Here is a 17,787-nt window from a genome sequence, read left to right as displayed (position 1 = left end):
CTTGATGATCTATTAGATGGTGACAATATTGATTATTTAGTTGGCGAAGATAATTCCATAGGGAGGAACATTGGCAGTATGAACACATGCTCGTAATCATTTTTATGGCATTTACGACTTGGTCATATATCTAAAAACAGAATTAAGAGGCTTATTAATTCTGGAATTCTAAACTTTAAGTGGGAGGATTATGGTACTTGTGAAACATGTATAATGGGTAAAATGATCTGTGCGCCTTTTCCCAAGACGGAAAGATCTAATGAGCCTCTTGCTGTTATACATTTTGATATTTGTGGTGAAATATCTACTCCCACTAAAAGTCAAAATGTTTATTTTATCACATTCATTGATGATTATTCGAGATGTCGAATATTAGTTCCCGATAATATATCCATAAATTGACTGGGTACCTTCTAGTGTAGAGATTAATCATGAGACGAGACAAACGATGTATACAAATTTGGGTCTCCGATTGAAGTAATATCCTACATCGTGTGAGGGTGTTGCTGTCATATATTGATGACCTCGAGTACAAGCAATGTAGGTAAGACTATTACAAGAAGTTGATTGGATCTAATCTAAGGCTAAAGTTGTCGAGTAGCTCCCCTGTTGGGGTCTTGATGCTTGCCCCTCTCTTTTTGTCGTGTTCTCTCGTGTTTTTTCCTCTTCTCCCTCCAGCATGTTCACCTTGTATAGGGGTGAGGTACCGACTCATATCTAGCCGTAGTCGATAGGGAGTTGTCTTTCTTGATGTCTAAGTAGATAGATCTATTTTGAATACTGATCGTATCGGGTTGGGTAACCAATCTAAACCTTCCTGATATGTACTTCCTTATTCTAGATGTATCAGGTACCACTGATTCGGTTACGTAATATCTAGAGCTGTTGAATATGTGTCGTATATACCATATCTGTGTATGATATACTCCTTATGCGTATATACTCCATAGTTAGATATTCGACAGTAGCCCCCTAACTCTACCTAGGAGGAGAAGTTTCTATAAGCGTCCACTCAAGTACCACCATGTTTAAGCTTGATCGAGTAAAGTGGATCAAGCTCATAGTTGAAAGAATTGAGTATGGATGTATCCTTCCTCTAGTATCGAGTGGAAGCTCAATCAGGTTGAGCGCCCTACGGCTAACCACATTCAAGACTTGAAAAAAAGATTAAAGAACTCAACTGATCGACACCCGACTTCGAATAGAGTTAAAAAAACCTTTCGAATTTGAAACGGTGGGTATATGCGCATTTAATGTGGGCAGAAGGACGTGCAGAGATTCGCACGTCATCATTGTTCCTCTTTTTTGCACCGGTCGAAGCGTTGTAAATGTGGGAGTGGTTGAAGAGGCGGTAACTTTTTGTTTATTTACCCTTAAGATCCAAACTTGTAGTGGTCATTCCTCGTCATTGCCACCAGTCTTTCTGCACAAGCCTTTCAGTTTTCTCCGCCCCAGCACGCACCACCGTCAACAAGAATTTTAGATCCATGGATCCCAGCTCTTCTTCGAAGATCTTGACTTCCTCCTCGCTGGAGAAGCGGTCGGACGCAGTAGTCATCGGTGCCTCACCCGATCAGTACGATGAGGCGAGGTTCATGATCGAGCTCTTGACACCCTCGGCGATGCAAGAATCTCGGCTGACGGAACTCGAAACGGAAGGAGTGGTGCCGCCGCGTAGCCTGGTTGAATGGAGGACGGCATCTAGTGAGAGATTCACTTCCTGCAAGATCGAGTACGAGTTTGTAGTTTTCGAGTCTTTCTTTCGTTGCGGTTTTAACATCCCTCCTTCCAAGTTTCTTCTCAATATGCTCGATCGACATTAGATTGAACTTCACCATTTGAACCCTAATTCCGTTACCATGTTGAGTGTTTTTGTTCATTTTTGTGAGGTTTTTCTTAGTATCGAGCTAAGTTTAAATCTTTTTCAGTACTTTTATAAACTGAAAAGAATTATCAAGAATAAATATGTCAGGGAAGAGGGTAGACTGTGTAGAAAAAAACTCTACAAGGTGTTATATTAGCTGTCCATTGCCATCGAGAACAAGAGATCTGGATCGATATGCAGAGTGATCGAGAGTACGTAACGTACGTATATATAAGAAGAAGAGGTGCCAAGCTTAAGGCCGCCTCCGTTCCTCTCCCAGCTTTGCTTTTCTTCCTTCTCTTTGCTTGCTTCCAAGGGCGGCCTAGCAGTCAGTCGGTCCTCCATCGATCGATGCCTCGCGCCTTCGCATCCTCTTCACCGCTACGCCACGCCCTCCCCCCTCCGAGACACCGCCGCACCCTCTCCTCCACTCTCATCGATGAGACCGTCGCCGCCGCCGCCGCGCTCGTCCAGAAGTGGCACCCTGACACGCCCGACGCCTGCTCCCTCTTCCTCCACGCCGCCGATCATGCGGAGCCCAACCATTTCCTGCGCGCGGTCGCGGACCTTCACCGCGCCATGCTCTTCTTCGCCTCCCACGCCTCCTACAGTGGTCACGGCCTCGTCCAAGCGCAGGCGCTTCTCCAGACCGCTATGCGCAGGCTCGACCTCGAGCTCCAGCTCCTCCTTGACGACCACGACATCATCCAAGGCGACGCTACTAGCAGTATCCGCCAACATATCTGCGCGGTTGCTGAAGCCATGATGGCCGCCGGATACGGCAAGGAGTGTCTTTCCACCTTCAAGTCGCGCCGCCGTGCAGCGCTCGCCGCTACACTGCAGCGCCTTCTCGGCAGCTTCACACCACCTCCTGGTAATTCCCACTTCTACAAGCTCACCTGGGACCAGGTCGACGCCAAGATCATACAGCCCTGGCTCGCCGCGGCAACCGTCGCCTTTAACTCCCTCTTCGACGCAGAGAAAGAGCTCTGCGACACTGTCTTTGCTGGCGACGCGGCTGTCGGTGAAGTGGTGTTCGGGGGCATCGCCAATGACCAGGCCACTAACCTCCTCGCCGTTGCTGAGGCCGCGGTTGCACGGGCACGCCGCGCTCCCGAGCGCCTGTTCCGGGTGCTCGACGTCCACGACACGCTTACCAAGGTGCTGCCGGCTATCTTGTCCGTGTTTGGGGACAACTCCGAGGTCGCCACCCGCGCCGCCGTTGTCATCACCAAAGCCGGCCAGGCGGCGCGTGGCACTCTGGCCAGCTTCGAGACGGCCATCCAGAAGGAGCCGTCCAAGGCCACCGCGCCCGGCCCCGGCGGCGCAGTGCATCCGCTGACCCGATACGTGATGAACTACCTCGTCTTCCTCGCGGACTACGAGGAGGCCCTTGCTCTTATCTACCAACAAGAAGGCGCATATACCTCGCCGGATTCGTCAACGTCATCGTCGTCGACCATGTCGTCATGGTCGAGTCCGATCAGTCGGCTGGTGTTGGTTCTGGTGTGCAAGCTGGACTCTAAGGCCGGGAGCTACCGGGAGGCAGCGCTGAGCTACCTCTTCCTGTCAAACAACACGCACTACGTGGCCGGCAAAGTGCGCGGCAGCAGCAAGCTACAGGGGATCCTCGGGGAGAAGTGGGCGGAGGCGCAGAGCGCAAAGGCGCGCGGGCACGTGGAGGTGTACGTTCGCGCGGCATGGGGAAAGGTGCTCACCGCGATCTCCTGCACGCCCTCACCCTCACGAGGAGGAGGAGGAGGAGGAGGAGCTGAGGGCGTGGAGGAGGCGGTGATGGAAGCGGTGGCCATGCAGGATCAGTGGGTGGCGGCGGACGACGAGATGGGCAAGGCGTTGAGGGCGGCGGCGACGGCGGCAGTGATCCCCAAGTACAGGATGTTCTACCGACGTTACGGCGCAGCGGTGAGGCTAACGCCGGGGGACGTCACCACCATGATCGCCGCCCTCTTTGGCGATACAGCTAGGCAGCTGTTCACGTAACGTTAACGTACTAACCAAAGCCAAGCATGTAAGCAATGCAATGAATAGAGAAAAGGGTTTCACTATGTGCAACAAGCCAAGGCTATTTTTCTCAATGGAATTAATATATACTGGCTAGCAGTGGTAGCATGTTTTAATTTTCTCCTTTGCTAGCTCAACTCAATGGTAATTGGAATAGATATGATAAATGATGTTCAGCTTTCTTTGAAAGGAAAACCATCTCTCAAAGAACATTGTTACTAGTGTAGATATGAATCAACAACTGGAGTCTGGAGAAGATGATGAAGACATATATATATATATATATATATATATATATATATATATATATATATATATATATAACGCGTCATGAATGGATGAATATAATATTACTGGATGCCGGCCGGCCGGCTAGCTAGCTTTGAAGCGGTCTGTCTTGACGGATTCTGCTTTGCTCTTGCTCACAGGCAGCTACGTACGTCATAGCTCAGCTGGATCACAGCTAGCTTTGCATCGCAGTAGCGAATTTTCAAGACAACAGAATTGCAATGCAGGACCTCTTCTATTATAACTGAGAGAAACATTACCTTGTTCATAGTATATGGCATCAACTGAGAAAACCACAACGCTACACCATCACCCGTATCAAATCACATATATCGGCATCACACAACCTGACAAATCAACTTGCATTCTTTACCTCCAAACACAAAAAAAACAGTTGCTCCATTCATTCAGCTCACTGATCCACTATAGTTAATAAGCTCGCCAGCTCCTCTTCCGTCAGCACCGAAGGGGCAACTTTGATCTGCTGTAATTAACACAAAGCCGGCCTCCTGGCATGCCTTGTGGAGAACGAATCGAAGCTCCACCTGCGCCTCCCCATCACTGCACAACCACAGCGCCCCCACTGCCTGTGAACTTGGATGAAGCGCCCACGCTCCGTGCCACCTCCATCATCTTTATTTTCACTGACCCAAGTACGTCAGCCCCAAACATTTGCCTACAATCACACATCTAGTTACCATATAGGTCTGACAAGTAACTGCTTCGCCAACTGCTGTCAGGATTTTGCTAACTGAATTTGCATACCAATCATCCCATATGGTCAGTTACCTTCGCAGTTCAAAGTTCCTATTCATAAGCGTCGCAAGCTCAGCATAATCCTCCTGCAGCAAAGCCTTGTGACCATCGAGGGCTAGCTGCGCTACTTCCTTCGTAGATTGAGAAATCAAGTTAAAATATATATCGATTTATTTGTAATGAGTGATTGACATTGGTATTTATTTGATTTGATGATCTTCGGTTTTGCATGAGCTTTTGATGTGATTTGAATTGATTTGGGATTTTATTTGAGTATATTAATTATGAACTAACTAGAATTGGAGTTGGAGATATATGTTTGTTTGTCTAATGGTGTGCAAATGATGAATGCAACTTGGCGATCAACGACAAGATAATCGTGACCAAGCGGAGTGCTTGGTGCCAGACGATCAAGAAGACCGAACGGAGTCAAGGATGATCCTAGTTGAACACATAGAGGTCAAGCAAAACATGAAAGATGGATAGAGACGGTGTGTTGATAAAATCAAGCGAAGGAGATACCGGTGCAAGTGAAAAGGCGGCCCGAGGGATCGGGAGCGGGAGAGACTTGCCGGCAGTTAAAATCGCAAGACGGAGTACATGCATCGATATCGAAGCGTTTGCTTAAGGTGTAAGCAAGTGGGGAGTCACACTTTGAGAATCGTGTTAGGGTTTCGCGGTTTGGTCTCAAAACCATGGGAGGACTGGAGGAGTACATGACATCATCGCGAAGCTAAGTCGTGGAGGTGCCGTGGCCGTCCGATGAATGGAGAAGAAAATAGACTAAAATATCCTTGATGGTAGGTAGGAGTATACTACAAGAGAGAAATATTTTGGAAAAAAAAACTGAGAAACATAGGGGTCAAATTTTCTAGGTCTATAAATAGAGGGGTATGGCTATAAGAGGAGATGAACCAACCATTTTGAGCCTATTGTACCATTCATATGAGAGTTTTGTGCTAAGGTTTTAGAGGAGAGGAAAAAGAGTGTTTAGCCTATGTATTAGGTGAGAGCTTTATAAAGAAAATTTTTTGTAATCTGTCTAAAATAGGGCTGCCCTCTGCTACAATAAAGTTTATTTTTCTTCATGTTATTTGATCACCTCCTTCTAGTTTCCCTCTATTTGTTCCCTTGCAAGTTTGCAAGTTTTTCGGGTTTCCGGATTTGATTTTTTTTTTTGGTTTTTGGACTGAAATTTCATTACCTTGTGAGGTCATTCTTCTTGTTTCTAGAGACATAAAATTTGCATAAACACACTTATGTGATGGAGTCTTGAATTATCTTTCCTTTAGACAATCAACTTGGAGAGTCTCGTTGCTCAATGTTTATTTTTTTTCTTGTTTCTTTGCAAATTGTGATCTTTCGAGTGTTAAGATACATGGTGTCGGTGTATCAGGAACCAGTGGTCCCTGAGACCCGAGACCGGGCCGGCCATCCGCCACGTGTCACCATCCCGCGAGGACCCCCCTACACGATGAGAAGAACTTAAGTTCCGGGAGAAGGCGCTCGGGGCCGCAGCCTCCGGTTTCCGAGCACCCCAGTCCCCCGATGACCCACAGAGTCCAAGTACCGGGAAGAAAGTGCTCGGGAGAGGGTGCTCGGGGCTGCACGTGGCAGCCCCCGAGGACTCGGTTCCCCGAAGGTCTCACCGGAGTGCTCGGGAGAGGGTGCTCGGGGCTGCACGTGGCAGCCCCCGAGGACTCGGTTCCCCGAAGGTCTCACCGGAGTGCTCGGGAGAGGGTGCTCGGGGCTGCACGTGGCAGCCCCCGAGGACTCGGTTCCCCGAAGGTCTCACCGGAGTGCTCGGGAGAGGGTGCTCGGGGCTGCACGTGGCAGCCCCCGAGGACTTGGTTCCCCGAAGGTCTCACCGGAGTGCTCGGGAGAGGGTGCTCGGGGCTACACGTGGTAGCCCCCGAGGACTCGGTTCCCCGAAGGTCTCACCGGAGTGCTCGGGAGAGGGTGCTCGGGGCTACACGTGGTAGCCCCCGAGGACTCGGTTCCCCGAAGGTCTCACCGAAGTGCTCGGGAGAGGGTGCTCGGGGCTGCACGTGGTAGCCCCCGAGCGCCTGGTTCCCCGAAGGTTCACACAAGATCGCCCGACGACCCGAAGGGTCCCATCGGCGGGGTGTCAGCCGGTCAAAGGTCCAATACCGCATTCAATAGTCACGCGCGGCCTGATATCCTGACATCCTGACATTCTCAGCTGCCCACGCCCTAGTGTCAGACCCTGCCGTGCTTTGGCAGGGGGGCGTGGGTCCATTAAATGCACGGGTCCCGTCCCGTTTCATCCAGGTGCCTCGGGATAACGTTGGCAGAATTGAAGCGCTCCGCCTGCCACCCTGCCCCGGCAGAAGAACAAGACAGGGTGGGCGCACCGGGCACCTCTATGGCTGCCCGGTGGGCCCTCTTACACGATGAGAAGAACTTAAGTTCCGGGAGAAGGCGCTCGGGGCCGCAGCCTTCGGTTTTCGAGCACCCCAGTCCCCCGATGACCCGCAGAGTCCAAGTACCGGGAAGAAAGTGCTCGGGAGAGGGTGCTCGGGGCTGCACGTGGCAGCCCCCGAGGACTCGGTTCCCCGAAGGTCTCACCGGAGTGCTCGGGAGAGGGTGCTCGGGGCTGCACGTGGCAGCCTCCGAGGACTCGGTTCCCCGAAGGTCTCACCGGAGTGCTCGGGAGAGGGTGCTCGGGGCTGCACGTGGCAGCCCCCGAGGACTTGGTTCCCCGAAGGTCTCACCGGAGTGCTCGGGAGAGGGTGCTCAGGGCTACACGTGGTAGCCCCCGAGGACTCGGTTCCCCGAAGGTCTCACCGAAGTGCTCGGGAGAGGGTGCTCGGGGCTGCACGTGGCAGCCCCCGAGCGCCTGGTTCCCCGAAGGTTCACGCAAGATCGCCCGACGACCAGAAGGGTCCCATCGGCGGGGTGTCAGCCGGTCAAAGGTCCAATACCGCATTCAATAGTCACGCGCGGCCTGACATCCTGACATCCTGACATTCTCAGCTGCCCACGCCCTAGTGTCAGACCCTGTCGTGCTTTGGCAGGGGGGCGTGGGTCCATTAAATGCACGGGTCCCGTCCCGTTTCATCCAGGTGCCTCGAGATAACGTTGCCAGAATCGAAGCGCTCCGCCTGCCACCCTGCCCCGGCAGAAGAACAAGACAGGGTGGGCGCACCGGGCACCTCTATGGCTGCCCGGTGGGCCCTCTTAATGGCACCGGAGGACATCCACAGTGGCGGGTGGTCGGATGCACGCCGCATTTTTCCACCGCCCTTGTCACTTCGCCAAGACGGAATGATGGCACCTTTCTCCGTGGCACCTTGGCACTCGCGCCCCCTCTTTCCCATTCAGGATAAGTCGAGGTCGGCGCGCCTATAAAAGAAAAGGATGGAGAACACATAAAGAACACGTCAGGAAAGACAGCATAAACAGGAGACATAGAAGAAGCGCGACGAACACGATAGAACAAGAACATCGCAGACAAGCTCGAGCAGAGCTAGAACACGGGAGCCTCAAGCTCTCTGTAGACAACACACCCCTGTAACCAGGCACATCCTTGAAGAATTCCCTTCAAGGAAAGATATTGCACTCATACAGGAGTAGGGTGTTACGCCCCCGTGCGGCCCGAACCTGTCTAAACCCCGGTGCATCTATCTCTTTTGCACTAGGTCGATCTTCCCCCACCACCAGCCGCTGCATTTATTTCCGTTTTCATTTATTTCCCCGACGAGCTCGTTCAGGATCATCCCCCCGGCCGAATCTTTAAAAAGGGGTCTCTCGAGATCCCAGCGACAGGAGTTCACTCTCTGACAGCTGGCGCGCTAGGTAGGGGGAATATCCCTAGATTTGTTTGTTTGCTTTTTTCCACAGGAAAAGATGGCTGGTGGGCACCGTCTCCAGCGTTCCGGCTCCACTTCCAGTGACGGAGTGCTGCCCGACGCTCGGGAGAGCCCAGTCGCTACTGCGTTCCATCTGCAGCCGCTATCCACGTGCGCGGTTTTTTCCGCTCAAGGGGATCAAGGCGCTGGGCCCAGCAGGGCCGCCGCCGCCACTGCTGATGCACTTTCCGACCCCCAGCAAGAGGTCGGGACCCCGGCCGCTAGGTCTGCCTCTGGACCGCGTCGGGTGCCATCCCGGCGCAGGCTCGCGTTCAGCGAGGCCGGACCGGAGAGCGCGCTGCATGCAGCGCATGCTCTCCTCAGGCACCCGCCCGTTCAGGCCACGCCGAATACTTCGGAAGGTCGGTGGATCCAAGATGTCGTCGTTTTGGTTGGCACTGCTCGCCGCCAGGTGCAGGCCGGGAGTCCTCGCACCACCTCTCGGCGTGGCGCCGCCAGAGGCGGCTCCTCAACGGGCAACGTCCACACGGGCCAAGGGGCCTCCAGGCGGAGTCCCATGCCCCTGGCCGTGTCCGAAGCCCGGGACCTCCGCTTGCGTCTTGACGAGCGGAGGGGCCACGAGGATGCCCGAGTTACTCTCGAGCGCCAGCGGGAGACCCGGCAGGAGGTCGGGGCTGAGGACCAGGCTTCCTCTCTCCCGCCCCAAGGCCACCGGGAATCCCCGACTCGCTGCCACTCGCCACCAAGGACCCCCGCTCGCGCTGCGAGGTACGGCACCGGCTGCCGTGCCTTCACCGCTGAGCTCCGCCGGGTCAGGTGGCCTTCCAAGTTCCGCCCCGAGCTGCCGGAGAAGTACGACGGGTCCATCGACCCCGTCGAGTTCCTCCAGATCTACACGACGGCCGTCCAAGCGGCCGGAGGCAGCGAAAAGGTGATGGCAAACTACTTTCATGTTGCCTTGAGGGGCTCTGCCCGCTCTTGGCTTATGAACTTACCCCCAGGGTCTATTAGCTCCTGGGATGACCTTTGCCACCAGTTCGTGGCCAATTTTCAGGGCACGTTTACGCGCCCCGGCTTGGAGTGCGACCTCCACGTCGTCCAACAGCAGGAAGGGGAGACACTGCGACGCTTTATACAGCATTTCAGCCAGGTTCGCAACACTATTTTGCGAGTAGCCCCCCATGCTGTTATTGTTGCTTTCCGGCAGGGCGTCCGCGACGAGCGGATGCTCGAAAAGCTGGGTACGCACGAGATCGAGACCACTGCGGAGCTCTTCGCACTGGCCGATAAGTGCACCAAGGCTGCGGAGGCCAGGGCGTGGCATGCTCCTCGCCCCGCCACCGACCAGCCAAGTTCTTCCCGCTCCGACAAGCGGGAAAAGAAGAAGAGAAGGAAGCGCGAGGCCGCTCCTGTCGAGCCGACCCAGGGCCCCGCCCATAGGGCGCCGTAAGAGCCCGACCGCCGGCAAGAGCGCCGGCCGGTCGTCGACCGACGTCCCGCAAGGGCCCCTGCTAGGGCACCGACTCCCGCCAGAGCCCCGGCCCCTGGCCGGGCTCCTGTTCCAGCAAGGGCCCCCGCTCCCGCGGGGCCCGAGCCAGGTAAATGGTGTCCCATACACCAGACCAGATGGCACGACCTCACGGAGTGTCGTACGGTCAAAAGACTCGTGGAGCAGCGCCAGAGGGAGCGCGACGAGTCCCGCGGAGGAGGCGATGCTGAGGTCGCCCCCGACAACGCCGAGCTCGGTTTCCAGGAGCCCGAGCACGCCGTCGCCTTCATTGACAGAGGCGCGTACACGCCTTCCTCGCGCCGTGGCATCAAGGTCATGCGACGCGAGGTGTGCTCCACAACCCCGAGCGAGGAGGCCGCAAGGCCCCTGAGGTGGTCGGACGTTCCGATCACGTTCAGCATGGCTGATCACCCCGCCAGTACTGCAGCCGTGGGGCGACTACCTCTGGTAGTGTCCCCCACTGTCTGCAATGTTAAGGTCGGCAGAGTGCTGATCGACGGTGGTGCCGGTCTCAACCTCCTTTCCAAGGAGGCATTTGAGAAGCTGCAGGTGTCCTCCAGGCGCCTAAAGCCGTCGCTCCCCTTCTGCGGAGTGACCCCCGGGCACTCCCTGCCCCTCGGGCAGGTTGAGTTGCCCGTGACGTTCGGGAGCCGGGATAACTTCCGCACAGAGTGCGTCCTCTTCGACGTTGCGGAGCTCCCTCTCCCCTACAACGCCATCCTCGGGCGTCCGGCGCTCGCCAAGTTTATGATGGCCGTGCACTACACATACCTCACGGTTAAGATGTCGGGCCCCGCGGGCCCCATCTCCGTGATCGCCGACTCCGGCGGCGTCGTCTCCTGCGCTGAGCAGTCATACATGGCCCTGGTCTCAGCGTAGGCCGAGGTCGATGGCTCTCCAGGGGGCCCGGGACCCTCTCCATCCAAACCCCGACTCGCTGCCAACGCCTCTGTTCCGACGAAGGAGGTCGTGGTGGGCGAAGGCGCTACCCAGGTCGTCCGAATCGGCGGTGACCTGGGCAGAAAATAGGAAAGCGCGCTCGTCGCCTTCCTCCGGGCTAACGCAGACGTGTTTGCCTGGCAACCGTCCGACATGCCCGGGATCCCTAGGGAGGTGATCGAGCATCACTTGGCGGTGCGTCCGGACGCCCGCCCGGTGAAGCAGAAGGTCCGGCGGCAGGCGCCTAAGTGCCAGGAGTTTATCCACGAGCAGGTCAGCAAGCTCCTCGACGCCGGATTTATCCAAGAAGTCCTCCACCCCGACTGGCTAGCAAACCCAGTCATCGTCCCGAAGGCCAACGGCAAGCTCCGCATGTGCGTGTACTACACCGACCTAAATAAGGCTTGCCCTAAAGATCCCTTCCCCTTACCTCGCATTGATCAAATTGTAGATGCAACTGCGGGATGCGATCTTTTATGCTTTTTAGATGTAAACTCTGGGTATCACCAGATTCGCATGGCCGTAGGGGACGAGGAAAAAACTGCTTTTACCACTCCGGTGGGGACTTATTGCTACATGTCAATGCCTTTTGGCCTACGCAACGCTGGATCCTCCTTCCAGCGCGCTATTCGTATTACCCTTGACTCGCAGGTTGGCCGCAAAGTCGAAGCTTACATCGACGACCTCGTGGTCAAAACCCGAGACCGCGCCACCCTGCTCGAGGACCTTGCTGAGACTTTCAACAGTCTCCGCTCTACCCGCCTCAAGCTCAACCCAGAGAAGTGTGTCTTCGGGGTGCCGGCGGGCAAGCTCCTCGATTTCTTGGTTTCTGGCCGAGGAATCGAGGTCAATCCAGAGAAGATCCGGACCATCAAGCAGATGCGACCCCCGGCTTGACTCAAGGAAGTCCAGCGTCTCGCCGGCTGCCTGGCAGCCCTCGGGCGCTTCATCTCTAAGCTCGGGGAGCGAGGGCTCCCCCTCTTCAAGCTTCTGAAGAAATCCGGTCGTTTCGACTGGACGCCGGAGGCCGAGCAGGCCTTCCGCGATCTAAAGAAGTACCTCACTTCGCCACCCGTGCTGGTGGCTCCCTCTCAAGGTGAGCCCCTACTGCTCTACATTTCGGCCACACCTCAGGTCATGAGCATAGTGCTGGTGGTGGAGCGCGACGAGTGTTCAGGGCCGGGTGCTGGGTCCCAGCTCCCAGAGGCCTCCGACCACTCACCTGTCCTCGCGACTCCCCCTGGGCAGGGGGTCGAGCCCAAGCACACTGCTCCTCCCAACCAAGGAGTCGAGCCCGAGTGCCCGGCCAGCCCCGACCGTGCCGCCGAGCCTGGGGGCTGCGGCAGCCCCCCGGGTGGAGCCGCCGTCCGGGCCCGCCGGGTGCAGCGACCGGTGTACTTCGTCAGTGAAGTCCTCCGGGAAGCCAAGACAAGATATCCCCAGGCTCATAAGCTGCTCTATGCCGTGCTCATTGCTTCCCGAAAGCTGCGCCACTACTTCCAGGCGCACAAGGTCTCGGTGGTTACCACGTATCCACTGGGACCCATTCTCCGGAACCGGGAAGGCATTGGGCGCGTCGTCAAATGGGCAGTTGAGCTGGCGGAGTTCGACCTACACTTCGTCAGTCGCCAGGCAGTCAAGAGCCAGGCACTCTCCGACTTCTTGGCAGAGTGGACGCCTGTCCCCTACATCGTCCCAGAAGAGATCTCTGCCTATCCCGGGCACGACGCGCCCGTGTACTGGGTCATGCACTTCGACGGCTCCCTCTCACTGAAAGGCGCAGGGGCCGGAGTGGTTCTCACCTCCCCAACAGGTGAAGAGCTCCGGTACGTCGTGCAGTTGCAGTTCCGCGCATCCAACAACATGGCGGAATATGAAGGTCTCATCGTCGGCCTCCGGGCTGCGGTGGGGCTCGGGATTCGTCGCCTCCTGGTCAAAGGGGACTCCCAACTGGTCGTCAACCAGGTGTCCAAGGAGTACCAGTGCACGGATCCTCAGGCGTACGTGGCTGCGGTCAGGAGGCTCGAGAGGCGCTTCGATGGCCTGGAGTTGCGGCACATTCCTCGCCGCGACAACACTCTGGCCGACGGGCTCTCCCGCCTAGCCTCCTCACGTGCGTGCGTTCCTGCCGGGGTCTTTGAAGAAAGACTCACACGGCCTTCCGTCCTACCTGCCGAACAGGATGAAGGGGAAACCTCGAACTCAATTCAGGGGACCCCGGCGGTGCCCTCAGTGGGAAGCCCCGTCAGGGCGCCGCCGTCCGGCGAGTGTGCTGCGCTCGCCGAATGTTCTCAAGATGCCTCGTGGATGTCTGACATCCGAGGGTACTTGAAAGAAAAGTTCCTACTCGGGGATGAGGCGTCTGCCGAAAGAGTTGCTCGGCACTCCAAACGCTATGCCATAGTAGATGGGGATCTCTACCGGCGTAGCGTAGGAGGTGTACTCCTGAAATGCATCTCCCGGGCAGAAGGCGGCGATCTTCTCGCTGAGGTCCACGAGGGTGAGTGCGGTGGCCATTCATCATTCCGCACGCTGGTCGGGAAGGCCTTCCGGCAAGGTTTCTACTGGCCTACAGCTCTCCAGGATGCTTCCGAGCTGGTTCGGCGCTGCAGGGCGTGCTAGTTCCATGCAAAGCAGATTCACCAGCCAGCTCAGGCTCTTCATACAATTCCCCTGTCATGGCCTTTCGCGGTCTGGGGTCTGGACATTCTGGGTCTATTCCCCCGAGCAATCGGGGGCTATGCATACCTATATGTCGCCATCGACAAGTTCACCAAGTGGCCGGAGGCGGTCCCAGTCATCAAGGTGACCAAAAACATGGCGCTCCAGTTTATCTGCGGTATCACCAGCCGCTTTGGCGTCCCGAACCGGATCATCACCGACAACGGCACCCAGTTCACGAGTGCCCTGTTCGGGGACTATTGCGAGGACCTCGGCATCAAGCTCTGCTTCGCCTCCGTCGCTCATCCTCGGAGTAATGGGCAGGTCGAGCGCGCCAACGCGGAGATACTGAAGGGCCTCAAAACCCGGACCTATAATGTGCTCGCTAAGCACGGGAAGGGATGGGTGGACGAGCTGCCAGCCGTGCTGTGGGCTAACCGGACTACGCCAAGCCGCGCCACCGGGGAGACTCCGTTCTTCCTCGTCTACGGCGCCGAGGCAGTCCTCCCCTCCGAGCTCACTTTGGGCTCCCCTCGAGTACATGCATACTCTGAGGGTGAGCAGGAGCAGCAAAGGCGCGACGACGTGGACTACCTGGAAGAGCGCCGGTGGCGTGCCGCCGTCCGGGCGGCTCGGTACCAGCAGAGTCTGCGGTGTTATCATCTGCGCCATGTCCGGGCCCGATCTCTCGAGGTAAGGGACCTAGTTCTCCGACGCATCCAGTCGCGCGAAGGAATGAATAAGCTGTCCCATGTGTGGGAGGGTCCTTTCACCGTGATCGCAGTCCCGCGGGCAGGTTCTTTCAGGTTGGCGACAGAGGAAGGACAGCCACTCCCGAACCCGTGGAACATCGAGCATCTCCGAAGGTTCTACCTGTAGATGGTCGTGCTCGCGGCTCAGGTCAGCCAGGTCGGGGGCTTCCCCCCGCCCAAGCAGACCGAGGGCTCCACCCCTTGGGTAAGTCGCCGTCGCCCAACCTTGTAAAAATTGCACATTCAGTATTTCAATAGGCAATCGCTATGTCGAAATATTTTTCTGGATTCCGTATGTTTAATCTGTCTGGTGAGGTGCTCGGTTGTGCGAGAAAAAGTTCGCTCTCTCATTTTTTTCCCCCGCTGATAAAAGAATCCCAATCGGTATGCATGCGAGCAGTCGCCACTGACTTACGTCCAGCATGGTAGGCTGTGGTGTTCGGTGTCGTGGCAGGCTCCCGGGCACTACCGAGTTCTGGGGCGCTCTGGGTAATCCTATCGCTCGAGCTGCTCGAGTAGTCCAGAGCTCAGGCCCCCGGAGCGGGCTGCCAGTGCTCGGTCTGGTCTGTCATACCCGGGCGCCACCGAACCATAGGACCTCTGGGTTATGCCTCTGTCCGCTCTTGTCCACCGGTTTGGGTATTCAAGAGGTCTCGGGTCAAAAACGAGAGCAGTCTATAACAAGTACCGCACTAACAGAGCGCACCAGACAAAGAAATTCTATATTCTCTCTTAAGTCACAGGCCGGCAATCACGAGCAGTTCGACTGCGAGGGCTTCAATGCCCTGGTCTCTGATCGGCCCCAAGGGACCTCGGATGGTCCTACCACTTAGGCATGAGTGGTCGAGATCACCCGACCCCGGGAGCCTCGTATGCCTCTGGGCGCTCGGGCGCTCCGCTGGAAGAACCAAGTCCCCGGGCATCCCGAGCTCGGAAGCACACACCTCCTGGATCGGTTGGCCGGAAGGCCGACAGCTGTCCGGTGAGTGGTTATAATCAGACAAGTCTGCTTTCAGTAAATTTATGTTCCCGAGTCATTCTCGGGGGCTCTCGCGTTTTAATCTGTTCGGCGAGGTGATCTCCCTGCACGCAAAACCCTGCCGCGTGTCTACTTTTTCCTAGAATGACAGTGCGTTTTGTACAAAGGAGTACCGCGCGTACGGTAATGTCTGACCGAAGCCCTTCGTGGTTGTCGTGGTGTTCGGTCCGCTTTTTAAGGACCCCGAGCACTACCGAGTCCTTGGGTGCCCTGGGTAATCCTATCGCTCGAGCTGCTCGAGTAGTCTGGAGCTCAGGCCTCGGGGGCGGGCTGTTAGTGCTCGGTCCGGTCCGTTTTAAGCCCAGGCACCACCGGACCACGAGGACTCTTGGTCACATTTTCGCCCGCACGCGTCTCCCATCTACTAACTGAGTGGTCGCAAAGTGAAAAAGTGTTCACCGGGCACGGCGTGTTCCGTGCTGGATCGATCTATCTCCCGAGCAAGGAAGTTCGTATCTTTATTTTTTTTAAACTTAGACAATGCGGACTCGCGAGAGCTTGAGAGCTGACTGCGCCAACAACAGCGATCAGGACAACTTCGTTCTCGGGGATGGGAAGGTCGGGAACGGCCCGACTGAGTACTCCCCGGGACTTCAAGGCAAAACATCAGAAGAAACATCAAACACTCAGAGAAATTGGAGTTGCGAGCCCAAAGAAAAGCTGCCACTTTATTCACAAGGCATATACAAAGCGTTTCTAAGGGATCACTCCTATATTTACATTCATCAAGACAACAAAAGAAAGAAACAACTACAAAAGATCTAGTCGGCGCCGGAGGCGTTAGCTGAGTCCTCTGAGTCGTCCCCGGGGGCTGGCGGTGGCGGCACCTCCCGCTTGAAGCCGGCCGCCACCACGGCGGCAGTGCTCCGGACCGCCTCCCGGACGGCCTCTCCCTCAGCTTCGACCACTCCCTCCCGCGCCGGCTCCAGCGGGAAGTTCGGGTCCCTGCTTCGGTAGCAGGCCAAGACGTGCTCGGCCACTGCACGTGCCAAGCCACGTCCCTCCCAAGCGGCAAGTTCTTGGACCGCCGAAGGCAGGGCCTCAAGGCGCTCGCAGACCTGCTGAAGCCCTAACACTTGTCGTGCGGGGCCGTCGCCCTTCTGGTCTTTGACGAGCCGTCCGAGACCGCCCTTCTCCACGGCCCGCCGCATCCGCCGGAGTATATCCTCCAGCATCTGCTGCAGGTTGACCCGCGAGACGAACGCGGTCTCGAGCTTCTCCTTGGCAGCGCGCAGCTGCGCCTCAAGTCCCTGGTCCCCGGCTGGACCAGAAAAACCGCCAACTGCTGCGGGGCCGGCAGCCTGCTTCGTCTTGGCCACCATCTCGGATAAGGCGCGTTCACGGGCGGTCAGTTCCACCTCGTGCTTCGTGTTCTCCTCCGCCCTGGTAGCAGCGGCCGCTCCCGCCGTAGCAGCCTCGCCCTCTCGACGACTCAGTTCACCTTCTCGGCGACTCAGCTCGCCCTCCCGCCGGGCCAGCGCGTCCTCCTGTTGGGCCACCGAATCCTCCCGGGCGCCGAGGTCTGCCGTCGACAACTCATTGTCCACCTCCCGAAGGGAGACATCCTCCTCCCAGCGGCAGATCTCTTCTCTGATTTTCCGGAGGTCGTCTTCCCAATGCTGGAGGTCGGCGTGCGTCTTCTCGGCCGCGCCCTCCCGGCGAGTCAGCTCGGCTCGCAGCACCTCCACCGCCTGCTCGCGAGTTGCGACCGCCGCCTCCCTCTCCTGCGCCTGCCCCATCCTGGCAAGGGCCTCGGCAGCCTGCTGCCTCGACGCCTCAGCCAGGCGGGCGGCGTCTTCTCGTTCCCGCGCGGCTTCTGCCCGCGCGGCCTTCAACATTTCTTGTTCCCGCGCGACTTCCGCGCGGGTGTCTTCTAGGAGCTTCTGCTCCCGCGCGGCCGCCGCGCAGGCCTCCTCCTGGGCGCCCGCCAGCTGCGTCTTCTTCAACGCCAGGCGGGCGCGCTCGGCCTCAAGCTCCTCCTCGTTGGCGTTCACCGCCGCGCCCAGCCGCCCGACCGCCACTTGGACGCCTTCGATGGCGGCCAGGAAGCGATCGGCGGGCTGGCCGGGCGCCGGTGGGGCCCAGGCCTCCCCACAGGTTGCCTCCGGGGGGTCCGAGCTCTC

General features: G+C 57.0%; 1 protein-coding gene across 1 annotated transcript; it reads left to right on the top strand.

The window, feature by feature from the left end:
• Positions 1-2,215: 2,215 nt before the first annotated feature.
• LOC133887216 (exocyst complex component EXO70H1-like) lies at positions 2,216-3,865 on the top strand. Its single transcript, XM_062327166.1, has one exon. It carries the CDS (start codon positions 2,216-2,218, stop codon positions 3,863-3,865), a length of 1,650 nt encoding a protein of 549 aa, XP_062183150.1.
• Positions 3,866-17,787: the final 13,922 nt, after the last annotated feature.

Source organism: Phragmites australis, chromosome 12, assembly GCF_958298935.1.
Source record: "Phragmites australis chromosome 12, lpPhrAust1.1, whole genome shotgun sequence".
In the NCBI taxonomy this organism is placed as follows: domain Eukaryota; kingdom Viridiplantae; phylum Streptophyta; class Magnoliopsida; order Poales; family Poaceae; genus Phragmites; species Phragmites australis.
This window is presented reverse-complemented; position numbering and strand designations above follow the sequence as displayed.

What these genes read in the sequence shown, in the direction of transcription:
- LOC133887216 (XM_062327166.1), top strand. Translation starts at nt 2,216, where the DNA reads ATGCCTCGCGCCTTCGCATCCTCTTCACCGCTACGCCACGCCCTCCCC.